This window comes from Lagopus muta, chromosome 11 (assembly GCF_023343835.1).
Source record: "Lagopus muta isolate bLagMut1 chromosome 11, bLagMut1 primary, whole genome shotgun sequence".
NCBI lineage: Eukaryota > Metazoa > Chordata > Aves > Galliformes > Phasianidae > Lagopus > Lagopus muta.
Genome location: NC_064443.1, coordinates 8,573,164 through 8,596,584, shown reverse-complemented (window position 1 = coordinate 8,596,584; position 23,421 = coordinate 8,573,164). Strand labels below are relative to the sequence as shown.

Below are 23,421 nucleotides of genomic sequence, written 5' to 3'. Positions count from 1 at the left end.
CTAGTTAGGTTTAAAAATAAATACAATGTTTGTATTGTGATGAAGTCAGCCTCCTTTCACATAGAAGGAAAAAACAGTATATACAACAACAGTTTAATATTTTCATTGGTGACATGGACTGAGCACACTCTCTGTAATTGGTGCAGTTGATGCACAGAGGGAAGGGATGCCATCCAGGGGGCCGTTGACAGGCTTGAAAGATGGATTCATGCAAACATCATACAGTTCCACAAGGCAAGATGCAAGGTGCTGCACTTGCACCTGAGTTGCAGTGTCAGTGATGAATAGATTGAGAACAGTCCTGCAGAGAAAGACTTTGGTGTTCTTGTTGTTGAAACATGAACCATCGATGTGAACTTGCAGCCCAGCAAACCAATTGTATTCTGGTCTGCATCAAAAGAAGAAAGACCAACAAGTCAAGCAAGGTGGTTCTCCTGCTCTGTTCTACCCTTTACTAAGATGTCACCTAAGTACTGTGTCCAGCCCTGGTGCCCTTAGCAGAGAGATGTGGGCATGTCAGTCAGAGCAGGAGCTGAAGAAGGCCGCAGAAATGACCAGAGGGCTGAAACAGTTCTGCTGTGAAGAAAGGCAGAGAGAATTGGGGTTGCGTAGCCTAAAGAGAGAGGGCTGTGTGGAAACCTTCCAGTACATAGAGGAAAGATGAGAGATTCTTTACCAGGGTTTGTAGTGACAGGAAAAGGGTAACGGATATGGAGAGTGGAAATCAGATGGTTTGTTCTTGGTAGAAATTACTCAACAGCATGAGCACATAAGTCAGATAATGATACTTTTCTGTTTTGTTTTTCTCAAAGGTATGGGAGAAACTACTCTTTGGAGTCTGTTTTTTTCATGCTCTTGTTCAGGAGAGAAGAAAATTTGGGCCCCTTGGTTGGAATATACCCTATGGGTTTAATGAATCAGACTTGCGAATTAGTATCAGACAACTGCAGGTAAAATATTGTTGTCTTTATTTAATAATCTCTGGTGTTTATGGACCATAGGAATGAGATTGATAGTCATATCAGTCTGTATGTGTACACTCGTTGTATCAAATGTTCACAGAATTTCAGACTTCCATGAATTTACAAAGGCAAGGAATGTCAATCATATAAATATTTTCAATATCTTCAGTGGCAAGTGAGATAAAATAAACGTTTGTTCTTCACCAGTCTCTGTGAACCAAAGTCTTACGGATTGTAGGAAGTGTATATGAGTGCAGTAACATTTGAACTGTCATATATGAGAGCTCATTGTCCTGTAAGTGACACTGAGTCACTGTCAGACATCTGTTATGGTGGCTTTTGTGGTTAGTAATTGGAATTTTATTTTTATGTTTATACTGCTAATTCACAGAGCCTCTGTAAATGGCAGTTTTGCCTGCACTGCAGCTTTCAAGCCTTCACTCTGTAGGTCATACTGGTGTTCTAAAGATATTTCAAATCTCTCTTCTGTTTCAGTTATTCATAAATGAGTATCAGCATGTTCCATTTGAAGCAGTATCTTACCTGACTGGTGAATGCAATTATGGAGGTCGAGTGACAGATGACTGGGACAGACGTTTGCTGCTGACAATGCTGGATGACTTTTATAATCCTGAAATAATTGAAAACCCCCGTTACACTTTCTCTCCCAGTGGAAACTATTATGCTCCACCAAAAGGCACATATGAGGACTACATTGAATTTATTAAGGTAAAAATTAGCAGAAAAAAGCCAAAACTGACATAACAATGATTGGCAAGAATGCAACCCTTAAAAGCTTCTCTGCATTAAGAAAGCAGTTTTGCAGCATGTTTTAACTGTGTGCTTGGATTCTTGCTTGACATACTTGTATGATTCTTACCATGGTCAAGTATGTGTTTCTGTTAGGAGCAAGTAATCAATAAGTAGAAAAACCCAGTGAGTGTATTTGGGAAATGCTTGGGAATGGCTTTCTACATGTGAGATGATTGCTATCACCAGTAGTACTATCTGCAAATAGCCATCACTGAAGTTCTTATCCACCTTCAGTTGAAGACCGTAGTAGTTTTTCACCCAGATTCTTAAATAAGCTTTGGGTTTGATTCTCAGTCTGTTGCTTTGTCTCATGCAGATGTTTGCTGTATTTTGCCCTAGAGTCTTCCCTTCAGTCAGCACCCAGAGGTATTTGGTTTGCATGAAAATGTGGATATTTCAAAAGATCTTCAGCAAATCAAGGTCCTCTTTGAATCTCTGCTTTTAACTCAAGGGGGAGACATTCAGGGAACTTCTTCTGGAGGTGGTGACAGCACTCTGTATGAAATTGCAGATGACATTCTCAGCAAGGTATTGTAGTTATACTAATGGCTCCAATTCATCTTTTTACCAAAAAAAGTTCTTTAACCAAAATCTTCACTGTGAAACTGACTTAACATTGGAGGAGAAATTCTACTGGAGGGAATTTATGAGCATGTGAACTTCTTTGGCTGAAAGGGCTGCAGCTGAATTTCTTTTGAAATTAATTTTAGTGTATAGATAAGTGATAGGAGAAAGCACAGCAAACTCAACTTGGAGAAATAGTTGATTCATTCATCTGAACAAGTTTAAAATAAATTAAAAAATGGAAATGTATACTTTTTTCATGATCAGAAAAATTCTTGGTAATTTTCAGAAGATAAGCATCACTTAATTTTTTTCTTTTTCTACATGGATTAAGCTACTAAATACTGTAGTGATGAGAAACTCATCAGGATGCTATGTTACTCCATAGTTTTTCACATCTGCATGCTTTTAATGTAACTCCAGTCTATAATGATATGTGGAATGACTTCTAAACATGTTGATATTTGCAGCTTCCAAATGATTTTGACATTGAAGGTTGCCTAGCTAAATATCCTGTGAAATATGAAGAAAGTATGAACACTGTGTTGGTGCAAGAAATGGAAAGATTTAACAAGTAAGAGCATAATCTTTCTTTTATTTTTTTCATTTATTTTGTTCCCTTCTACTTGTCTGCAGTGGTATCTGTATTCCAAGCACAATTCACCTCTGTGGAAATTCGGAATGTAGAGTAGGTTTAGGGAGAAATGCACGATGGAATAAGAAGAGGAGGTGGCTGCGAGTCTCCTTCCCCTTGTTTCCATGTATTTATTCTTACCTTTACCTGTTCCTCCTTTCTTTCTTCCTTATTTTTCTTTCTCCTCTGTTGTCTCTATTTTTCTGTTCATCTCTCCCACCAAATTTTCTCTCAAAATTGTAATAATAATCTGTGCCTTAATGCTCAAAGTTTTCTTTTGTTTCAGATCAAGAGTTTTTCCTTCGTGTAGTAAACAGTGTGTTGTACATTTGCAGTTCTTACCACACAATAGAGAGTTTGTCAGATTAAAATTAAAATTGTATTAAACTGTTCCTACTTGTAAAAAACCAACCAAACAAAAAGCCACAAACCAGCAGAACTCCGTAACTTTAAATGTGTGGCAAACTACAGGTACATAACAGTTACAGAAGTTCTGTAGACATTCCATTGTCTTCCATTGTCCATATTTTTTAATTTCTACTCTTTTAGTGATTATGTTGTATCTTGCAGATCAGGAATTTCTTAATGATAATTCTGTTCTTCTATTCTAGTTTGCTCCGAACCATTCGTATTACACTAACTAACTTGAAGAAAGCCATTAAAGGTTTGGTTGTTATGGATGCTGAACTGGAGGCTCTGTGTGGCAGTCTGCTTATTGGAAAAGTTCCTGAGAACTGGGCTAAACAGTCCTACCCTAGTCTAAAACCATTAGGGAGCTATATTCTTGATTTCCTGCAGAGGCTGAAATTTTTACAGGTAATTGTACAAGAAGCAGAATTACTACTTATTTAATCTACATTTCCAAATAATTTGCCTTTATTTTAAAGCAGTATTGACAAAGAAATAATAGATATTGCTAGATTTTTAAAATACACTTATGTAGAAAGTTATCCAAGAACATTTGATTTGTCTGTTTTTGTTTATTGAATGCATCGTTTTCCTCTTTTTAGGATTGGTATGAATTAGGGAAGCCCACAGTTTTTTGGCTGTCAGGATTCTATTTTACTCAAGCATTTTTAACTGGAGCCATGCAAAACTATGCTAGGAAGTACAGAATCCCCATTGACCTTCTGGGATATGAATTTCAGGTACAGATAAATTATAATTATATATTTTATTATTCTGGGACCTGGTAATGCCATAGGAATCAGTAAGTGAACCCTTCCTAGGAGGTTCATTTTGCATGTCATGCACTGGAAGACACATTTAATTATTTGGTAAGGTAAATAGTATCTGTAAAAGAGAGAGAGAAACTGGTTCTATCTGTTGGACCTGGACCTCCACTTGAAACAAAAACAGCCTACAAGGTAAACATTTATGTGTGTGATCAAAGCCTTTGTAACCTGCAGTAAAGGTAACTAACAGACCACAGAAAGCTGCTGTCTTTATGGTTTTCTGTAAAAGCAGTGCCCAAAGGAAGGTTTTACTACGTTGTTTTCATTATAGATTGATTTTTTGAAAACTGGCTATTAGTTTAATACCCACAAAAACAAATAGCTGTGGAAGCTTCTTCATGCATAGCACTTATTTTTTTATAGGTTATTCCTCAGGATACTGCTGATACTGCACCAGAAGATGGTGTTTATATCCATGGATTATTTTTAGATGGAGCTCGCTGGGACAGAACCAAGTCAGTAACAAAATATATTAAGTACAGTTTTAGTAAGCTTTCTTAGCTGCTCAGATAAAATTTAAGTTTTTTAAGTGTTACTTTACATACTGTGTTAGTAGCACACTTGAAAATATTTTCATTCTTCTTTTGGCCTCAAGATAAGAAAATAAAAGTGGCTTTTTAAATTACTGTTCTGCTGGAAATGTTGTGATGTGCTGATCTGCAGTCAAATCCAAGTATTTCATACAGTTGGCAGCCTCAGCAGCAGGTGTATTTCACGCACAGACTCAATTTGTTTTTTTTGTTTGTTTGTTTTGGATTGTTTGGTGGCTGTCCTGGGTCATCTTTGATCCTTTCCTATTCTTCTTTTCTTCCCTACATGAGTGCTCCACCTGCTGAATAAGTGCCATTCTTGATGACTTATTTGATTGCAGTAGTTTTACAGAAAGCTGGACTTCCCTCAGAACAATTGTACTCCTGTGACTGTGGTTACTCATAAGCTGGAAACACAATTTAAAGTTCACTGTTGGATGGAAGGCGGTTTATGTGTGGAAAATGAAAAGCACACAGAAAAGCAACATTCAGCCACAAATAACTATTTGGTTGCTTTCTGTCACCAGGGGAATATTAGCTGAGCAGTATCCCAAATTACTCTTTGATATGATGCCAATCATCTGGATAAAGCCAAGTAAGTACTGAAGACCAATGCTCCCATCCTCACCGAAGTACCCAGATGTACACAGAATTCATGTGCACCTGACCCTTGGCTCTAATATGAAAAATTGTGTTTGCTGTGTTGACTCATTCAGTCTCATATCACTCAAGCAGTCGGCCTGTCCATCTCTTCACAGGTGTGAACAGTAGTTGTGCAATTGACCAATTGCCTAGTTACATTAACTATTATAAATATGTGTAGTTGCTGCCCAGTCTGGTTCTCAACAAAGATACAACCTTAGTAGGAAAACTAAATGGTCTTTGAATTTCTGCCTCTTCTCAAGTTGAGGAGACGCTTAAGCAAGACTTTATGTTGCAGCTGTTGCAACTTAGCTGTGAGTAGGTAATTGGCAGTTATACAAAGCTTCCACCTTTTCTGCCTGTACATTGCATTGAATGAATCTGTTCTCAGAAGTGCATGATTTTAAACCAGATTTTTTTGCAAGCTGCATGTAAGCAGTCTAGGTATACAAGAATCATTGAATCTCCAGGGATTTGTATTGCAGTTATGTTCTGTGGCTGCAGGACCAGAATTCTTATTGAAATATTAATTTCAAGATATTGTGTCTCAGCTGTAATCCCAAGATGAAAGCAGAATGCTTTATTCGTGCAGACCTTCTGATCTGTATGTGGTTTTGAATAATTACAAAGTTGGTAGAATCACAGAAAAACATCGATTCTTGAAATCAAATTGTAATTAAATTACTTTTCGTTTGTTCTTAAAAATGAAGAAATCACAAAAGAAAGCAACAGAAAAAGCTAAATATTATGGGGCACGCAAAACAATTTCGCAATCTTTATTTAGCATTAGGAATATTGCTGTAAGTACTTAACAATTATATGTAGGTTATGTCCCCATCAGTGTATCTGCTTTACACAACATATTGCTGGTTTTCTTCTTCTTTGAAGCTGCAAAATCGGATGTCAAGAAACGTAACGCGTATGTTTGCCCGCTGTACAAGACGAGCGAGCGTAAAGGAGTCCTGTCTACCACTGGGCATTCCACTAACTTTGTCATTGCTTTGACACTCAATACGGATCAGCCAGTCCAGCACTGGATCAAGCGAGGTGTTGCGTTGCTCTGCCAGCTGGATGACTGATCCCGCGTGGTTCAGATAAGATACAAATGTCACAGGATACTTTCCTTTTTATTTGCTCACAGAAGTGCAGCATGCTTTTTGCAGGCAACTTCTGTAGTTGTGGGCTTTGCTTTTTTTTTTTCTTTTTGTAATCATAAAAGGGGCTGTGTTTCTGATCCCCAGCCTTAAATAAGTATGTGTTATTATTAGCACCCTTGCAAACTGCAAAAGATGCAGGTAGGATTTTAGCCTCTGGTAACAGTCTTAATGTGTAAACAACAATTTTATGCATTGCACAAATACTACAAAATATATCTTGATGAGAAACAAAAAATGGTCTGTGCTTTCTTTGAGATACCATGAAAGTTCATTGGTTGGAATGCATGAAGAGCGCTGAGTCCTGTGAGCGGAAACCCGGCACACAGGAAGTGTGGGGATTTCTGTGCTGTGTTTCGCACAGCCTGTGCTCTGTCACAACAGTGAAAATTGCAATACAGTAAATTGTTGAACTGTCTGTAATAAGCATTTCCAAGTCCCTTCCTTGCTCAACAAATCCATCTTTTCAAGATATAGTTCAGATTTTTTGATTTACTGTTTTTTTTTCTTTTCTAAATTGTTTCCATTACAGAGAAATGATCGAAATCTCTCTTATTACCACTTGCCTGAAATGTTATTTCTTCTTTTTTTGTTGCTCCTGTGAGGCACTCCAATTTCAGATCCTTCAAGGATTTTGCAATTTAGTTTTCTTTAAAAAATAGTAATAATAATAATTACTCAAACACTTTTCCTTAGATCTCCTCTACTACAGAACTAGTTCTAGGAGTGAATTAAGCACAGAAAACCCATCTTTCCCATTATATCTAAGCAGCTTCATCCACCATTGCTTTGCTTACTGTGTATTACAGTTATGAGCAGTTTGGGGTGTTCATTTCTGAAACTTTGCTTTTTCCTTTAAAGGCTGTATTATCTTTTGTTTGCTTTTCTGTTTATAAGAGAATGTAAATTGTGATTTGGCAACCAGAAGCTCATAGTAATTTTCATAGGGTACTCTCTTGATTTTTGCTTATTTATACTTACTTTCATTTTTATATAGTTTTCTTTATATACTGCCCTATATTTTTCTTAAAGAAGCTGCTGACAGTGTCTGTTGTTTTCCCTCTTAGGAAATCACTAACAATTTCCTTTCTATAACTGAACAGTTACTCTCTGTAGCTCTCAAATTCTCATTCCATGAATTGTAAACAAGAGTATTTTTGTCAATAAAGTGGATTTCTAATTTCTTCTCTTGCTGACACCATTTGTCAGATTAGATTATCAAATGTGACTAACCTGTATGAAAGTAACATGGAGAAAGTCCCAGAGTATCTTATGATCAGTTATTTATAGAGAGCTATTCGTGGACGCAGACTCTACAGAGATCATTTTCAGTCCTGAAAATACCGCTTTCAACTTAATCACTTCTTCAAAGTGTGAAGCTTTCTCTCTTTCAGAAGGTGAGGAAAAAACTGCATTTTCTTGATTCTTAGGAGAATTAGTACTGAAAAGAAACAAGTGTATGTACACGTATTGTGTTGTACATGTAGTCAAATTCTAGCCATTCCTTGTGTGTGTTTATTCTTAACGCGTTGCTCTTTCTTGATGCATGTGCAATTACAGAGCAAGACCTCGCAGTCACATGTTGCTGGATCAGGTAAATGGTGCAAGCTTGCTGTGAATTGCTGCTGCTTGACTTTAAGATGTTTCTATAAGTATTGCAAAGTTTCTAAGAGCTGTGTTGACAACTTCCTTTATTTTGCTGTGCTTGTTCATTTTGATCATTTATTTATCCTCACTTTTTATTATATTTTATTTTATTATCCCGTTCTGTGTTTTTGGCTTTGTTTGTTTGTTACTATTTGTTTATTTGTTTTCAGGCCAGCTCTCTTGAAAAACAGAAGTGGAAGTTTCGATGAGGTGAAAGGCTTGAGTCTAATAGAACTCCTTTGATTTTAATCTCTAATGCCAAGTAGTTGAATATGCTAAAGAATAGTGTGTCAGATAATCTATAAAATGTTTACATCTATGAGTAGATGTGCAGGTATGTGTTAACAAGGAATGAACAGTTGTGGTATATCTGTTCCCCATGGCTGTAGATGATGTATATGAGATGATACATATATCTGGTCTTTTTTCAATCAAACAATTTGATGCTGTTTCAATCAGAAGATAAATGTAGCACATAATGTTAGAACGGACTGTTAGCACTAAGCTACAGTATTGTTTTTACTGCAGGATATGGCTCTAGTGATAACTTTGTGGAAACAGGTTGAGGAAACATATTACCAAAAATGTTTGCGTCCTTCACCTACTGTTCACCACCTGGCCCCTGTGAACAAACAAAAGAAACATCCCAAATTTTGTTTCAGATCTGTTTTCCTGCTAAGGAACAATCAGAGCAGGACTGTGATGTTTGAGTGTATAGATTTAAGATGGAAGGGCTACTTAAACTACCTCAAAAAGGTATTTTACTTATTTTTGCTGCTTTCCAGTAAGTAATACTAGAAAAAGTAGCTGTTCTGTATGTTCATTCTGTAGAATAGAGATAAAAGCTAGCGTGTGCTATTGGGCTAGAAACCTTTATTATGTTCTAAACAAGACAGTTCTCTCTGCACTGGTCCAAACTGAATGCTTGGCAGAATGCTGGAGCTTGAGTTGGAGAAGTTCTGATTAAATTAATTTAGGCTGTGCTTTGTTTCTCTTGATACTTAAACAGTGATTGCTGTTTCTATTACTCCAGACATAACCTGAAGATTTAACATCTGCATCCACTTAAATAGCAGTGTTTTCCTACAAAGAGGTGATCCAGGTTGTGCCGATTGGCTATGCATAATTCTGTTTACATATTTGATGATCATTCTGACGATGAAATCCCCACCCAGCAAGCTATTCAGGAAAGCTTACAAGATATTCATAAAATGGAAAGAAGTGCCAATGCAATAGAGGATGAAAGGTAATGAGTTACTACTTCTATTTTTGGTGGTTTCTTGGCATTATTACATGTCTGACCCTGTCTTGTGGATACCACAGGCCACTTGTAGCTTGTCTGTTTGGAGTTCTCCCTAGAAAAGCATGCCTATCTTGTCTAAAATTTGGAATATATGAAGCTTTCTGGTGACAGCTTGTCTAATAACTGAAAGCCTAATATCTTAATGAATGCAAGGGTTTGTTAAGAAAAGCAAATATTAAAAAAACCAACAGATTGGTGTGGCAGCTTTTCCTCGTTTTAGTATTTAACTGTTGTCCTTTGCTGGAAAGCCAAAATTTATAGTGGCACAAGAAGACCTGCAAAAATGCATTTTAATGTGTTACACTGACAAAACTCACACAAGTTAAAGAAATCTAATGTTGTTTAGACTTGAATGGCTTAAACAAATGTGTAATTATGAACTGAATGTCTCATTAATTATAGCACTGTAATGTTGTGTTTATGCAGTTTCCTGTGCGTTGCAAGCAAAGAACGTGAAGAGATAATTGCTGCAATCCGGACAGTTAAGTACAAATACACCACACCACAACCCCCTGTCTAGGAATCACAGTGCCCACATTCTGTGTTTGATCAGCTATTTTAAGTGCAGTTTTTCTTTATGTAGTTTTGGAAAGAGTTAGGCAACTGAAAACAGGGCACACAACAGCTAGCTTTTATTAAATAGGAACACAGTAATGGAGTGGGTTCAGATATCATTCCTCTCTGAGATTGAGGTACTTGGTCTCCTAGAATCAAGGATGAATGCCAGTCCTTTCTTATAAAATTAACTAACAGGATAGCAACGTCCCTATTAGTTAATGCCTCATTAACCAATGTTTGCCACTTTGTGAGATAACCAGATTGAAATCCCATCTCTACCTGAAGTGTGCCAGAATTATTCTTATGTGGGAGGCTGTTTGTCTGTTCTCTTGAAACTTGCTTTTTTTGATAGAATCACTTTACATATTGAGTCACAGAGATAGCTAAAAAAGGAGCGTAAGAAGGACAGCTGTTAGACAGTTGTTAGGACAGTGGTGTGACAGTGGGAAGCCTTCTGTCCAGTCCATATACACATAGCAAGTAGTTACAGAAATATTTAGTGGAGTAAGAATCACGACCTCAAGGCTCCTTTGGAAAAGCAGATGCAATAACTGTACCACACAATGCAGAATGTGCCGAGACTCTAGTTAAACTTTGTGTCTAGTCTAATGAATATACAATTCTTTGAAAGCAGTCTATCGCAGTACCTTATAGTTGTAGCTAATAGGAGAGCAGACTGCCTTCTTCCAGGAATGGTGGGATAAAACAAACAGTCAGGACCTCTACTTACAGGCATTCTCGTCAGCTGATGTTTCATTGCTTCTCCACAAGATATCAAATTGAAAACATAATCACTTCTGTTAATTAGAATTCCAGTAAGGGTTTTAGTAGAAGCAGGAATGAGTTTCATCTCAGTTGTCAGCTTAATTTTACTTTTGCCAACCTGAATATTTTCCATACAATTTCACTAGGACACCTGTTTGCTTAATACACTAAAATCCTCTGCACTGTTATACATGAGAGGATTGTAATTTAAGCATTTTAGCTGTATTAATTATAAGCAAGTGTATCCTTCAAAATGCTTTGAGTCAGTGTGAATCACTGATTATTCCATTCACATAAACCACCCTTTGATAAAAAAATTGCTTTGAATAAGGTATGGGGTTTTTTTTATTCTTGATATGCTGCTGGGATAAATATCACTCAATATGTTATTTTTTTTAATTTTGTTTTATGATGAGTAATGAAATACACATCTGTTCCAAAATATCACAGGCCAAGAAGAGGCCTTGAAGAAGTTGGTGAGGCACAGTTCTGCTTTTGAGGAAGCAGATCAGCAAGGCTGGCTTCCTATGCATGAGGCTGCAGCTCAGCTAAATAAGAACATCCTTGAAATAACTTTAAAAGGTATGGGGTGCTTTCTGGTTTTCCACCAGAATGTTTTACAAAGCTAGATTTGATGAATAACTTCAGCTTCAGATGTGTACTGCTTTTCTGAATTCCAGCCTCCCGTTCCGTTACATGGGAACAGACCACACTGAGAGGGGAAACACCTCTCATGGTGGCAGTCAGAAACTGCTTTTTGGAAAACGTCCACTTTCTACTGCTCAATGGTTGCAATCCCAATATTAAGAATGAAGATGGAGATTCTCCTTTAGTTGTAGGTGAGTGTCTTATTTGGGGGTAGGGAGGTGAGAGAATGAGGTGAGTTTGTAGTTACATGCAGGAGGTTGCAATTTTACGTATTTGACTTGCGCAGAGTTTAAAATTTTTTGTTATGAGGAGCACAAAATGTTAATTTCAGCATTGAATGTATTGTCTGTCTTTCTTAAAAGATATCAGGGCTTTAATTGAGCTGACATTCCACGTTAGGGACTGTCACTACAAAGTTCTGAGCATTATTTGTTAATTGAAGTATTGTCCTTTCCCTTACTGTCTTGACAGATCAGGCTTGCTAAGATAAGGACACAGTCATTTTGTATGTGGCACAGTCACTTTAGTCTTTGTTTCATGCTTATGGTAATTGCCTGTGATGATTAATGGAGCAGGCCAGCTCCTGACTGCAGTAAGTGCCCCAGTATGTGATCTCCATCTAGTGGCAGGGAAGGCTGCAACAGGAACCAGCAGAAAAGGAGATTATCATAAAATTATTCCTAATTTATCATACCCTGTAGAGAAGGAACAGACTTGGTGAGAAGTTAAACCTTTCAGCACGATGTTTCTTGATGTATAAATAGCAGTGCTGGGAACAGCTTGAGCTTCCCTGGGCTGCCACCCAACAGAAACTAGGCAACAGTCTGACATTCTGGCTAATGCTTTCATTATTTTCTTACAGCAATTAAGCACAATTCATATGAGGTTGCCTCCTTGTTGATAAATTTTGGAGCAAAGGTGAATTTGCCGTGTATCCACAAGAGGACTGCTTTACACGAGGCTGCCAGGCTTGGCAGAAAGGATCTGGTGATGCTTCTGCTTCGTTCTGGGGCAGATCCTGATCCTCGCAGTGGATATGGGCTCACACCTCTAGCGCTGGCTGCACAAGCTGGACATACAGAAATTATGGAGCTCTTATTGCAAAAAGGTGAGACGTTATTATGTAGGAAGAGGAGGCTTAGGGCAGGGGGATCTGCCAATGTTAGCAGTATCTGATGGGAGGGTGTTAGGAATGCAGACCCAGATTCTTCTCCTTGCAAGTGGCAATGGACACAAGTTGAAACCTAGGAAATTCCGTCTGAACACAGCAAAACACTTTTTTTTTTTCTGTGAAGGGTGTTGAACATTGGAGTAGGTTGCCCAGAGAAGTAGTGGAGTCTCTGTGCTTGGAAATCCTCAACAGCCTACAAGAGCTGAGCCTGGGACAGTATCTGGTCTCTGGAGGGGGACAGTGATTTTTGCTGGATATTTACGGTGACCACTGTGAAAATCCTCAATGCTTCTTTCCAGGTGCTGATGTTCTTTCACAGGCAATGGATTATTCTTCTGTATTATTTGAAGCAGCAGGAGGAGGAAATCCAGACTCTCTGAATCTTCTGCTAGAATATGGGGCTGATGCTAATGTGCCAAAGCACTCGGGTCATTTACCAATCCACAGAGCTGCGTATAGAGGACACTTTCTGTGAGTTAATGTAAACCAAGTAATAGTGAGACCAAAGATATTAATTTTACTGATGTTAAATTTGTAACCAATAAGTAAGAAACAGCTCTTCAACTCCGGGATTGTTCTGTTGTGCTTAAAAATCTAAGAATGTTATATTCCCCTATTAATACATATATTTAAATTGCATTTAAATGTTGTGTTAATTTGAATGTATTGTTTGAATGTCAGTAGGATGCTGTGTTATGTTAGTTGTGTGTTGTAAGAATTAATACTATGTTGTGTTAATTCCCTAATTCCTAGGGGCTGTGCAACAGCACAGTGCTCTTGACGTCCCCAGAGAGCTCTCATTGAGAAGGAATGATTATTCTGCTAGCATAGAATGCAGTGTTCATGAAGAGCAGTATTAAAATTTATGACTAGTAATGTAAAATCATAGTATCCATTGCTGGCTGCTTTATCCTTAGCAATTAATGCAGAGGTACAGCATGCCGTGGTACTGATTTGGCAGATTAAGACTATGGAATATAGTCAGAATGAACTGTAAAGCCCAGCAACATGAAGATTGAGCTGTGTGACCAGATTCCCTTATTGTCTTTATTTTTCTCCTTCAGTGCCTTGAAGAATTTAGTTCCAGTTACTAATTTTGATGCCATTAAAGAAAGCGGAATAAGTCCAATTCACTCAGCAGCAGCAGGAGCACATCCTCAGTGCCTCGAGTTTCTCCTCAAGTCTGGGTTTGATGCCAATTTTATGCTGGATCAAAGAATTCGCAAAGGCTACGACGACCGCCGGAAATCAGCCCTGTACTTTGCTGTTTCCAATGGGGATATCAGTTCAGCACAGCTGCTGTTGAATGCTGGAGCCCTGCCAAACCAGGATCCCATCAACTGCCTCCAAATAGCCTTGAGAATGGGCAACTATGAGTTAATGAATTTACTGCTCCGGCACGGGGCCAATGTTAACTACTTCTGCAGAGTGAACACAACGCATTTCCCGTCGGCTCTGCAGTATGCTCTGAAAGATGAAGTCATGTTAAGAATGCTGATGAACTATGGCTATGATGTGCACCGCTGCTTCGATTGCCCTCGGGGAGATGTGTCCCATTCCCAGTACATGACTGATGGATGGACTTCTACTGTTATCAAAGATACAAAGGTGAGTACATCGCATGGCTTCGTATGTTTCGTTTTACTGGCGGTGTCATTCGTAAAGCTAAATGAAAAGGTACTTAAATTGATCTGTCAGAAACAAAAGTTTTAAAGGCTTTACTCATAAAATTAGGAATAGACAGCGCTTTCAAATTAATATTGCCACGAGACCTAGTTCATGGCAATAAATTATCGTAATCTGTATTTTACAATTGTGAAAATACAGCTAATGACTAGCACATAATTTGCTCGCTTGTCCATGCTGCGAAAGCAGGAACTTAAAGACTGGCTTGCGAGCTGTATTGTATTATGTCACTAATACTGGAAGTTTGATGTAGGGACCCACCTGATAAACCTGGAGTGACCTAAGCCAGTTCCTGGATACACCTCTCAGACCCACTGTTATGCAGATTTTAAAGTCCATTCGAATGTAAGAAGCCTTTATTTAATTTGAAGATCATCGAATGACTTCGAAGGAATCTCATCCAGTTCCAACCTCCTGCTGTGGGCTGGTTGCCCCCCACCAGTTCAGGCTGCCCAGGGCCCCATTCATGTCCTTGAGCACCTGCAGGGATGGGGTACCCACAGCTCTGGGCAGCCGTGCCAGTGCCTCACTGCCCCGGTACAGAATTTCTTCCTAACATCTAACCTACATCTCCCTCTTGTAGCTTAAAGCCGTTTCCCCTTGTCCTGTGACTGCCTGACTGTCTAACAAGTCAGTCACCTTCCTGCTTACCTGTTCCCATCAAGTACTGGAAGGCTACGTTGTCTCTCCAGACTCATCTTTTCTCCAAGCTAAACAAGCCCAGTTCCCTCAGCCCCCCTCCCACAGGAGAGGTGCTCCAGCCCTCTGATCATCTTAGTGACCCTCCTCTGGACCTGCTCCACCAGCTGCACGTCCTTCCTGTGCTGGGTGCCCCAGGCCTGGGTGCAGTACTCCAGATGGGGCCTCACAAGGGCAGAGCAGAGGGTGACAATCACCTCCCTCTCCCTGCTGCCACCCCTTTGTTGGTGCCACCCAGGATACTGTTGGCTTTCCAGGCTGCAGGAGCTCACTGCTGGCTCATGTCCAGCTTTTCATCCACCAGGACCCCCAAGACATTTGCAGGGCTGCTCTCTATGAGTTCTCCCAGTATATTCTCATGCCTGAGATTGCCTCAACCTTGCACTTGGCTTCATTAAACCTCATTAAATTGGGTGCCTGCTTTTCAAGTGTGTCCAGGTCTCTCTGGATGGTATCCTTCCCTTTTGTTGTTAGCTGCACCACTCAGCTTGGTGTCATCAGCAAACTTGCTGAGGATGCACTCAATTCCACTGACACAGGCATGTGGTGCACTGGGCTGGTGGGTCCTGTTTGGCAGGCAGGGACACAGATCTCTCCCAGCAATGTCCAGGAAGTTTAAATCTCCTATTGAGGTTTAAGAATTCCTCGTCAGGAATGATAGCATGTCTTTTTAAGCATTAGGTACCAGATATACAGCTGTTAAAGCTCATTTTTGGTTCTAGCCTAGTACAAAATAACATCTCTCAGATTTTCAGATTGCACTGCAGGCTTGATACAAGCTGTGACAGCCCTAGAGCTCCTCTAACAGGCACTCCTTCCTGCTGTTCTGCAGTTATAAAATTGCTCTTGTCCTGCAGAGAAGGAAGTAATCTACAGAAGTATTGGATGTTTTCCAATTAAAATGTTTTGTTTCCATCAGTTCTGTGAAGTGATAACCTTGTCATGGCTGAAGCATCTTTGTGGGAAAGTAGTGCGAGTAATGTTAGATTACGTTGATCATGTTAACATCTGCTGGAAGCTGGAAGCAGCTCTCAAAGAACAGGAGCTCTGGCCAGACATCAATTCAATTTTAAGTAAGTATCTGACAGATTTGAAACAGCAGACTAACTGCTCTGGGACTGGGACCTTTTTGTTGGTGCTATTTTAGATTTGTTTTTGTCCCCTGACGGTTGGTTAAGCCAAAAGTTATGTTTTGAGGAGAAGGTATTTCTGAAAAGAAAATCAGTCTATGTAGTGTTTAATGTCAGATAACTCTGATAGCTGTGACAGACTGTAACAGCACAGGTTATGTGGAGCAGCTGAGAATTTCCAGTGTAACGTAGGCAATAAAATCCTCTTCAGTAGGAGAAAAGCTTTTCCCTCACCTCAAGTTGATGGACAACTCCAATAAAGTAACTATCTAGAAGTGAGAGATTTGAATTCTAGCCTAGCTTAATTCTGTGTCCTTTTTATTAGAACACAGATTAAAAACAAGGACATGAAAATTCTGATTTTTAGTAGCTTCTTGAGGCTGGCAAAGAGCTGGCACCAGTTATTTGGGGTTACTTTCCCCAAACTTTACTACTTACACTCCGTAAAATAAGCATAATTTGTTGAGCTAGCCGATTGTCAGCCGACTGATAGCTGATAAAGGCATGGGCTGAGGTCCAGGGCCCAGATCTGACAGGGACAGGCACCCAAGGACAGGCAGTAAAACGTGGAGCGGTCTTTGATAGGTGTAGGGCAGTGAGCAGTTGCACCAAATGATCAAGGCACTCATTAATGTCAACCTCCTGGTTCCCAGCAAATCCTCGCTCCCTGAAGCATCTTTGTCGCCTGAAGATACGGGAATGCATGGGCCGGCTGCGTCTGCGTTGTCCTGTCTTCATGACCTTCCTCCCGCTGCCAAATTGCTTGAAGGACTACATTCTGTACAAGGAATATGACCTCTATGGACCGGAAAGTTTCTTGGGAACCTCCAGTGTCAACTGCACATAATTATTCTGTATTTTGAAGGGAACGTCGAGGTGGGTAAGACAAAAGTATTTTCTCCTTTGGGATTTTATCTCACGTATACTGAGATAGATAGATATATACTGAGTGTCAGTGTTCTCCCCCTCATTCCCTGAAATAAATGGCTAGAAGCCCAAAATATAAATAGTGGTGATCCCAGGCTACATATACACTATAAAGTGAAGGCTACGTGAATGGCTATGGCCATACTACTTAAAATGCTTTGAGTGAAGATGTAAAGAACCATTACAATCACTGGTACGGCTCTGAGCCTTGGTCTGTGTGTGAGGAGAAAGCCTGGCATAACATGTAACCCTACTTTCAATGGCAGTGTTACATTCAGGGCCTTCAAGTAAACGGGATGACGGCGTTTCTGAAATGTTAATTCTGTATCTCATTACCAAGCACTAATACGCCTCATTCACTGTATAGTTGATGATGAGTGTGTCTTTGGACAGCACCTAAAAGAAAGCCAAGTTCTGGAGAGAGCAGTTTTCCAACTTCACCTCCAGTAGGTGCAGCTACAGCTTACGGAGCATTTACCTGAAAGCAGTCACGCTTGTCTCACTGTGCACATGCCTGATCCTTCAAAAAATGCTACCTATGCTAGTCTGTCTTAAAAAAAAACAAAAACCAACAGAATACATTTGGTATTAATAGTATTTATTCCTTCATTATCAGTTAAGCATAGATTTTCTAGTTATACATGCATCTGTATTCACTTAGAGTTACATATTTCAAAAGTCTGCTTTTCTCCAGAAAAATCTACAAATCATATAAAATACAAATTTAACCGTAATGTAGTATGACCCATTGCTTTTCACATGGTGTCTGTCACGTAATTAAGAAAACTAATGAAGCCAGTGAAAACAGGTGGAGGTACTCCCATTAATAGTTGTGCTGGTATAGCTTCTGTACAAATGAATTCTGATGGTGACCATAACTGCAGCTCCGTACAACATGCTACACGTTGTCATCTAACAGAGCAACATGTGCACTAAAACAGCCAGCAGAGATAGAAAGGGTTTTTTCTTCTAACGTTCAGTCTTTGATTGTTGCAGAAATTACCAGCATTCCCAAGTAGAGAGACTTCCTCTGAGGAGAGCTGGCTGATATGATTAAAGTTAAGAGAATTGAGATGCACTTTCCAAGAGAGAGATTCAGCTGCATGTTAGGGCTTGGTTTAGTGGAAAGGAATGCATCCTGTCACCAGTAACGGCACACCCAGAATGTCACTACTGGGGAAGAAGCAGTTCTTGTATCAGGACAAATTCCACTCAGAAAGTTACTATGCTTAAGCTTTTACGTAACCTACAAAATGCTGACTGAAGTTTTGGCATAATACGTACTATTGGTGCTTCCAAGATTAAGACACAACAATCAAAGCTGAATTAAGTAGGGATGCTACTGGAGGTCTGTAATACAGCTATTCAGGGACAAACGTGTAAGTCTCAAACATTGCAAAAATCACTTACACTTCACTAGAACAGGACCAATCCAGAACATCATCATAAGAATTTGACCACTCCACTGCATTATAAAAGTGACCTGAAAGATTGTACAAAATCCTTGGCTTGCAATATAAACTTCATTAGGAATACAAGTGCAATCACAATGACACACACCAACTTATTCTTGTCATGATAACTTAGATACCACTACGGCATGACAAAAACACAGCTTACTGCTTGGGTAGAAAGAAAAACCTTGGAGATTGATAGACTTGCAAGAAATTCTGTAAAACAGAGCAAAGGAGAGAAAGTAAGATACCAGTTCTTGCTGTTGGACTAAATATCTCAACTGAACTCACTGAGCAGAGGCAGGATTTCTTTGAGTGCGTCAGCTCTGGAAATAATAAGGGACTGTGCAACAACACAGCTTTCTGCACTGGCTTCTCCTAAATTCTGTGCACCTTCTTTAATTCATCAGACTTCACCTTGAACATATGACCAGCCAGTATTTTTCTGCAGTGAAAATAAATTATATCTTTATAAAAAGGCTCAGCTGCATCAGGTTTGTCAGCTGTGGTTTTGCATCCATACAAAGATGTCATTTGTCTGCATGTCTCTGAGCTCTTAAATATTACTTGCCTGTTAGTTGGTAAGCTGTCTCGATATAATTTCCAACTTAAAAATATTACAGAAATAACAGACTATCAAATCCACACTTGCTCACACAACACACACGTTACCAGGTCTGTGTGACTAAGCTGCATATGACTATCAGCTTGTCCTCTGCTTTGGACTTCTAGAAATCTATTCATGGCCATAATTAAGTACTTGGTATTAGTTACAATGCAATGAAATGCATGCCTGTAGTTTGCCCACACTTCTTATGTATTTTGATATTCACACTGCTACATTCATACAGAACGTATGTAGAGCAGAACAACTGCGAACAAGAGGCGCATGGCCTACATCGTGTAATAAACTTAACATCCCATTACACAAGTAGTTTCTGAAATAATACTGTGCTCACATGAAGCAGATTACAGCTTCAGCTGGAAGTGCTCAGAAGACCAGTCCTTAAGTAAAGGCAACAGGAAATATGAAACAGGCAAAATAAATTATGAGAAAGGAAACCAGCCAGTAATTTATTGAAATAACAGGCTGTGAAACCTTACCACAGTCATTCCCAGGAGAACACGAGGTGTTCATATTACAAGTTGTACTCTCAAAGTAAATATTAAGTACTCTAATTTTTTTAATTAAGAAACATGTTTGCTGATGAAGTAGTTCTGCAATTCATAGTTCAAAGGGTATCCGAAAGATTTTCTGAGGGGAGGAGGACATGGATAAAAGCTCAGCAGCTATTCTTTGCCTTGTGGTAGTTCTATCCACGGACCCAGGTGCTCCTCCCTTTAAGTGGCACTGAGTAATTCTCATCCCACTGCTAATTCATTGTAATGTTCCATTTTAGCATCCTGATCTCCTACAACTTGCCCTTTGCTCCTGCAGCTTTCATCACTTTTCCAGAAGCTTTTAACTCTGTCTTTTTGCTCATTTTACACCAGCAAAACTCTCCTAAACAGCAAAACAAAGCCACCTCATTTCATACATGTATGTCACTTTTTTTGAAGTGCTGCTCTCCTCATTTATTTCCCTTCTTTTCAGAGGGTGAGGAGAAAAGAATCATTCACTGCAAGTGAAAGGCAACTCGATCCTATGCTGTCTGATTAAGAAAACTAGGTTTAATGGTATAGATGGTAAAACATGAACTAAAACTGGAGTAATTCCCATCAGATGTCATTTAATCTGAAAAATTTTATAACAGCAATGTAGTGCACCAGATTTTTCTCTTGATTGCCTCCTCATAGTTGTATATTTATGTCCAAAACATAATGGGTGGGTTCAAGAAAAGATAACTCAGCTCTCTGCCCTCTCTCCAGTAAGGCACCCTGTCAGCAGTACCTGTAGATGAGGTTGCTGATCTGTTAGCTGTCTTCCTCCTGGTGCTGTGGCCACCGCAGCTCATCTCACTCTGACAGCTTGGTCACCAGATTCGTGAAACAGACTCTGTGCTGTTGCTGAATTGATTTACCTTTAGCACGTAATCGAGGAAGACACAGTAAATTTGGTGGTTAAAGGTTGGACTAGATGATATTAGTCATCTTCTCAACCTTAATGACTTTGTTAATTTGAGCTGTGCTGGCATGTTATTTCATAGGAAACAGAAATCATTACATACCAAAAAAAAAAAAAATCCAAGAGAAAGACAAACTGAAGCAACTTGTAGAGATAAACTGGCTGCCATGTAAATAGATACAGGCAGGAAAAGAAAAGAAAAAAAAAAAGCATTTGCTGCCTTTCTGCGTGTTTTTGTTGAAAGTAGAAGTAGCCTCTTCTAGATGAGAATGCAAGACTAGATAGGAAGTAAATGCCACTTAAGTTTTTGTTTGTTGTTGTCGTTTGTTTTGAAAGCCTTAGATGTGCACGGTCCATGAGACACTATGAAGGCAACATCTGGCCACGGGCTGATGCCACAAGGTCTGACTGGATAACAGCAAAAGCAGGTACTTCTGCGAGCTACTGGCTACTCTGAGGACGAACGTGCTGAAACAGAAGGAAGAGACCCTGGAGCCTCTCTCTTGCTCAGTCTCCCACTCCACCTCCTCTTTAAAATACTGTGAGCGCTTCCACAGCTGCTCAGTCCCTGCTGTACGCTGTGGTGCCAATGGCGCCATGAGAGCAATGCTCCCTTCTCTTTGCTGTGACAGGAGGCAGATGCAGTTGGTTGCTGCATAGAAATGCCTGTCTATCTCCAGCATAAAAAGCAAGAGATTGCCTTTGTCAGCCTATGCAAAACAACTTCTGAGCAATTAAGGACAGTGTTCCTTTTTTGCACAGCCATCTAGCACAGAGGTCCTGAAATTCCTCACTTACTCAGCACCATGCAATTCTAGCTATGAAGGGCTGGGCTGAAAGCCAAAGACTAAAAATGCTCTGCAATGAACTGTAAAACACTCTTAACCATTATAAAACATCTTAGAATATATTCTTCTCTTTCTACATTTTCTGTTATGCTCAGGCCACTATTAGAGAGACATCTGTTCCATTGGAGTTTAGTATTTATAGTAATTAGTGCAAAAATAAATATTTCTTCTTACTTCAAACACGTTTTCTCTTCTGGATCAAAAGATGAATGCACATTTAGTATTATACAAAATAAATATTACACAGGGTATGGACCATGGAGTTCAGGCTTATGAGGTATAAACAGAGACTGCTTTGAAAAATGCGTTAAGAGACCAACTTGAGGATGTAGACTAGCATCGTCTTTTACTTCTCTTTGCAAAAGACAGTTCCATAGAAAGACTAAAAAAGCTTTAACTCATTTTCAGCAAATGCAGTTACTGGTAGCAAGGCCTTTATGGATTCAGATTTTTTCAAGTGGTGGAATTCAATGTTTCTGCAACTCTGTGCATGTTTTTACTGAAAGTGAACTCAGCAGCTTACTGCTTTTCTTTACACACTGGGGAAAAACCAGGAACATGGCACTTAGACATTATATTTACTATTTGATAAGGAATTTTTAATGCATTCCTCATGCAGCAAAGTGCAATTGCATCTCTTCAGCTCTTACCTATGTCTGACAAGTATTTTCTTTTAATCTCCTGTTCAAAGAAGCCTTTAAATCACAAAAAAAAGACAGTACCATACAGTGCAATATGAAACAAACACTATGATCCTTCTTTCTACAACTATTGCACATCCCATAGATGTTAATAAGGATTTTTCTTTAACTGTAAGAACAGTTATGTGCAACAAGTTCTATAAAGCTTAGTTCTTATAAAGCTTCTTATCTGGACCCCCACTTTTGTTTCCAGCAAGGTGTTCTGCAAACTGCAGTGTAAAGAACAAATTTCAGTACTGCTCAAGTTCAGTGAGAGCTTAAGTTTCATTTCCAAAGCAGTCAATTGCACAGATGAGTACACGGAAAAAAGAAAAATCCATCTTTTTCCCTTCCTGCAGAGAATTCTTTGAGAAAACATAATTTTTGAAAGAAAGAATGGTGATGCTACCATGTCTATCTGGCATACAAAAGAGGAACTGACATGAAAGTGGAAATCACTTAATTGAGAAAGAAACAGCAAGGCATATTAGGGTCTAGACATTGTGAAGTCTTTTATATAATACAACAGACCCTCCACCTATATTTCACTTCTTGTAAAACTTATATCCATGATTCCAATTTTAATTTACTAGGCAACCTTAGGTTTCAGATTCCCTTTTCTTCTTTCCATCCTCTCCTAAATCGCTGTCTTCTGACTGGCTGCTGCTAAGGACTACAAACTGTCCTTCTCCACTGCTAGGGTTTGATCTGTTGGAAGCAGCTATCAGTCGGCTTTGCTCCTCTAAGTCCTAATTAGAGAAAGGAGGGAGGAAAGAAGGAAATTAGAAAAATCATATTCACGTTAAAGCTCCCTAAGGTAGAAACAAAACACTATTACTAAGATTTGGACATTTGGGTTTCAAAAGTGACATCAGTAGGAAGTCACGTTTAATGCCTCTGTACCGGTAATCCATACAACACAGCAGGTCAGAACTAAGCCTGGCCTACAGCCTGCTGCCTGCAGCCCCTGCCTCATCTCTAGCTGAACCTTCATCTCCAGTTGAACTGTCTCAGTGCATGCAGATGTTTACTTGCAGCCATATACAGGGCAGCTTGTGATAAGTGTTCCTTCAAGCACTGCTCTCAAATATGCCTATGAGGATGTCTGGTTGTTCATCTCCTCAGAAAAACTCTTCTGAAGAACTGTAATACAAAATTATACAGGATCTGCGCAGAAAATACTTCAGCAATTTCCACAGTACTCTATCTGTGCTAAAGAATGTGATATTGCAACTGGAACTACAGAGCTACAAAACTAAACAGGAAAGAAACACAACAAAAATAGCATGAAAAGTAAGAAAAAGTA

The 23,421-nt window shown here is 39.2% G+C and overlaps 4 protein-coding genes across 8 annotated transcripts in view; 2 read left to right on the top strand and 2 right to left on the bottom strand.

Annotated features, from left to right (window-relative positions):
• DNAH12 (dynein axonemal heavy chain 12) overlaps nt 1–6,462 on the top strand; it is a 62,195-nt gene extending 55,733 nt beyond the window's left edge. For 3 of the 4 annotated variants that reach the window (XM_048957214.1, XM_048957215.1, XM_048957213.1), the window contains 9 exons: nt 813–950; nt 1,458–1,691; nt 2,115–2,303; nt 2,810–2,913; nt 3,585–3,789; nt 3,984–4,121; nt 4,572–4,663; nt 5,266–5,333; nt 6,269–6,462. In XM_048957214.1, coding sequence (XP_048813171.1) covers nt 813–950; nt 1,458–1,691; nt 2,115–2,303; nt 2,810–2,913; nt 3,585–3,789; nt 3,984–4,121; nt 4,572–4,663; nt 5,266–5,333; nt 6,269–6,459 — 1,359 coding nt within the window. In that variant the 3' untranslated portion in view covers nt 6,460–6,462. Of the gene's footprint in view, nt 1–812; nt 951–1,457; nt 1,692–2,114; nt 2,304–2,809; nt 2,914–3,584; nt 3,790–3,983; nt 4,122–4,571; nt 4,664–5,265; nt 5,334–6,268 lie in introns of those variants that run through there. The other variant, XM_048957216.1, reaches the window with a different exon arrangement.
• Nucleotides 1–23,421, bottom strand: part of LOC125698633 (sarcolemma associated protein) — a 403,851-nt gene that overhangs the window by 192,154 nt on the left and 188,276 nt on the right. The window lies entirely within an intron of this gene.
• On the top strand, nt 9,292–21,038 carry ASB14 (ankyrin repeat and SOCS box containing 14). Of its 2 annotated transcripts, none has more exons than XM_048957271.1 (10): nt 9,292–9,427; nt 9,911–9,966; nt 11,258–11,389; nt 11,488–11,646; nt 12,318–12,563; nt 12,926–13,097; nt 13,691–14,234; nt 15,931–16,084; nt 16,795–17,021; nt 20,924–21,038. In XM_048957271.1, exons 1-9 carry the CDS (start codon nt 9,300–9,302, stop codon nt 16,986–16,988), a joined length of 1,785 nt encoding a protein of 594 aa, XP_048813228.1. In that variant the 5' UTR covers nt 9,292–9,299; the 3' UTR covers nt 16,989–17,021; nt 20,924–21,038. The 2 variants fall into 2 exon arrangements, with proteins under 2 accessions (XP_048813228.1, XP_048813227.1); XM_048957270.1 differs by having other exon boundaries at nt 16,795–17,017; nt 20,924–21,037.
• The window catches only part of APPL1 (adaptor protein, phosphotyrosine interacting with PH domain and leucine zipper 1), a 29,151-nt gene continuing 23,375 nt past the window's right edge, over nt 17,646–23,421 (bottom strand). The window contains exon 22 of the mRNA XM_048957267.1: nt 17,646–22,864. Coding sequence (XP_048813224.1) covers nt 22,715–22,864 — 150 coding nt within the window. The 3' untranslated portion in view covers nt 17,646–22,714. The remainder of the gene's footprint in view (nt 22,865–23,421) is intronic.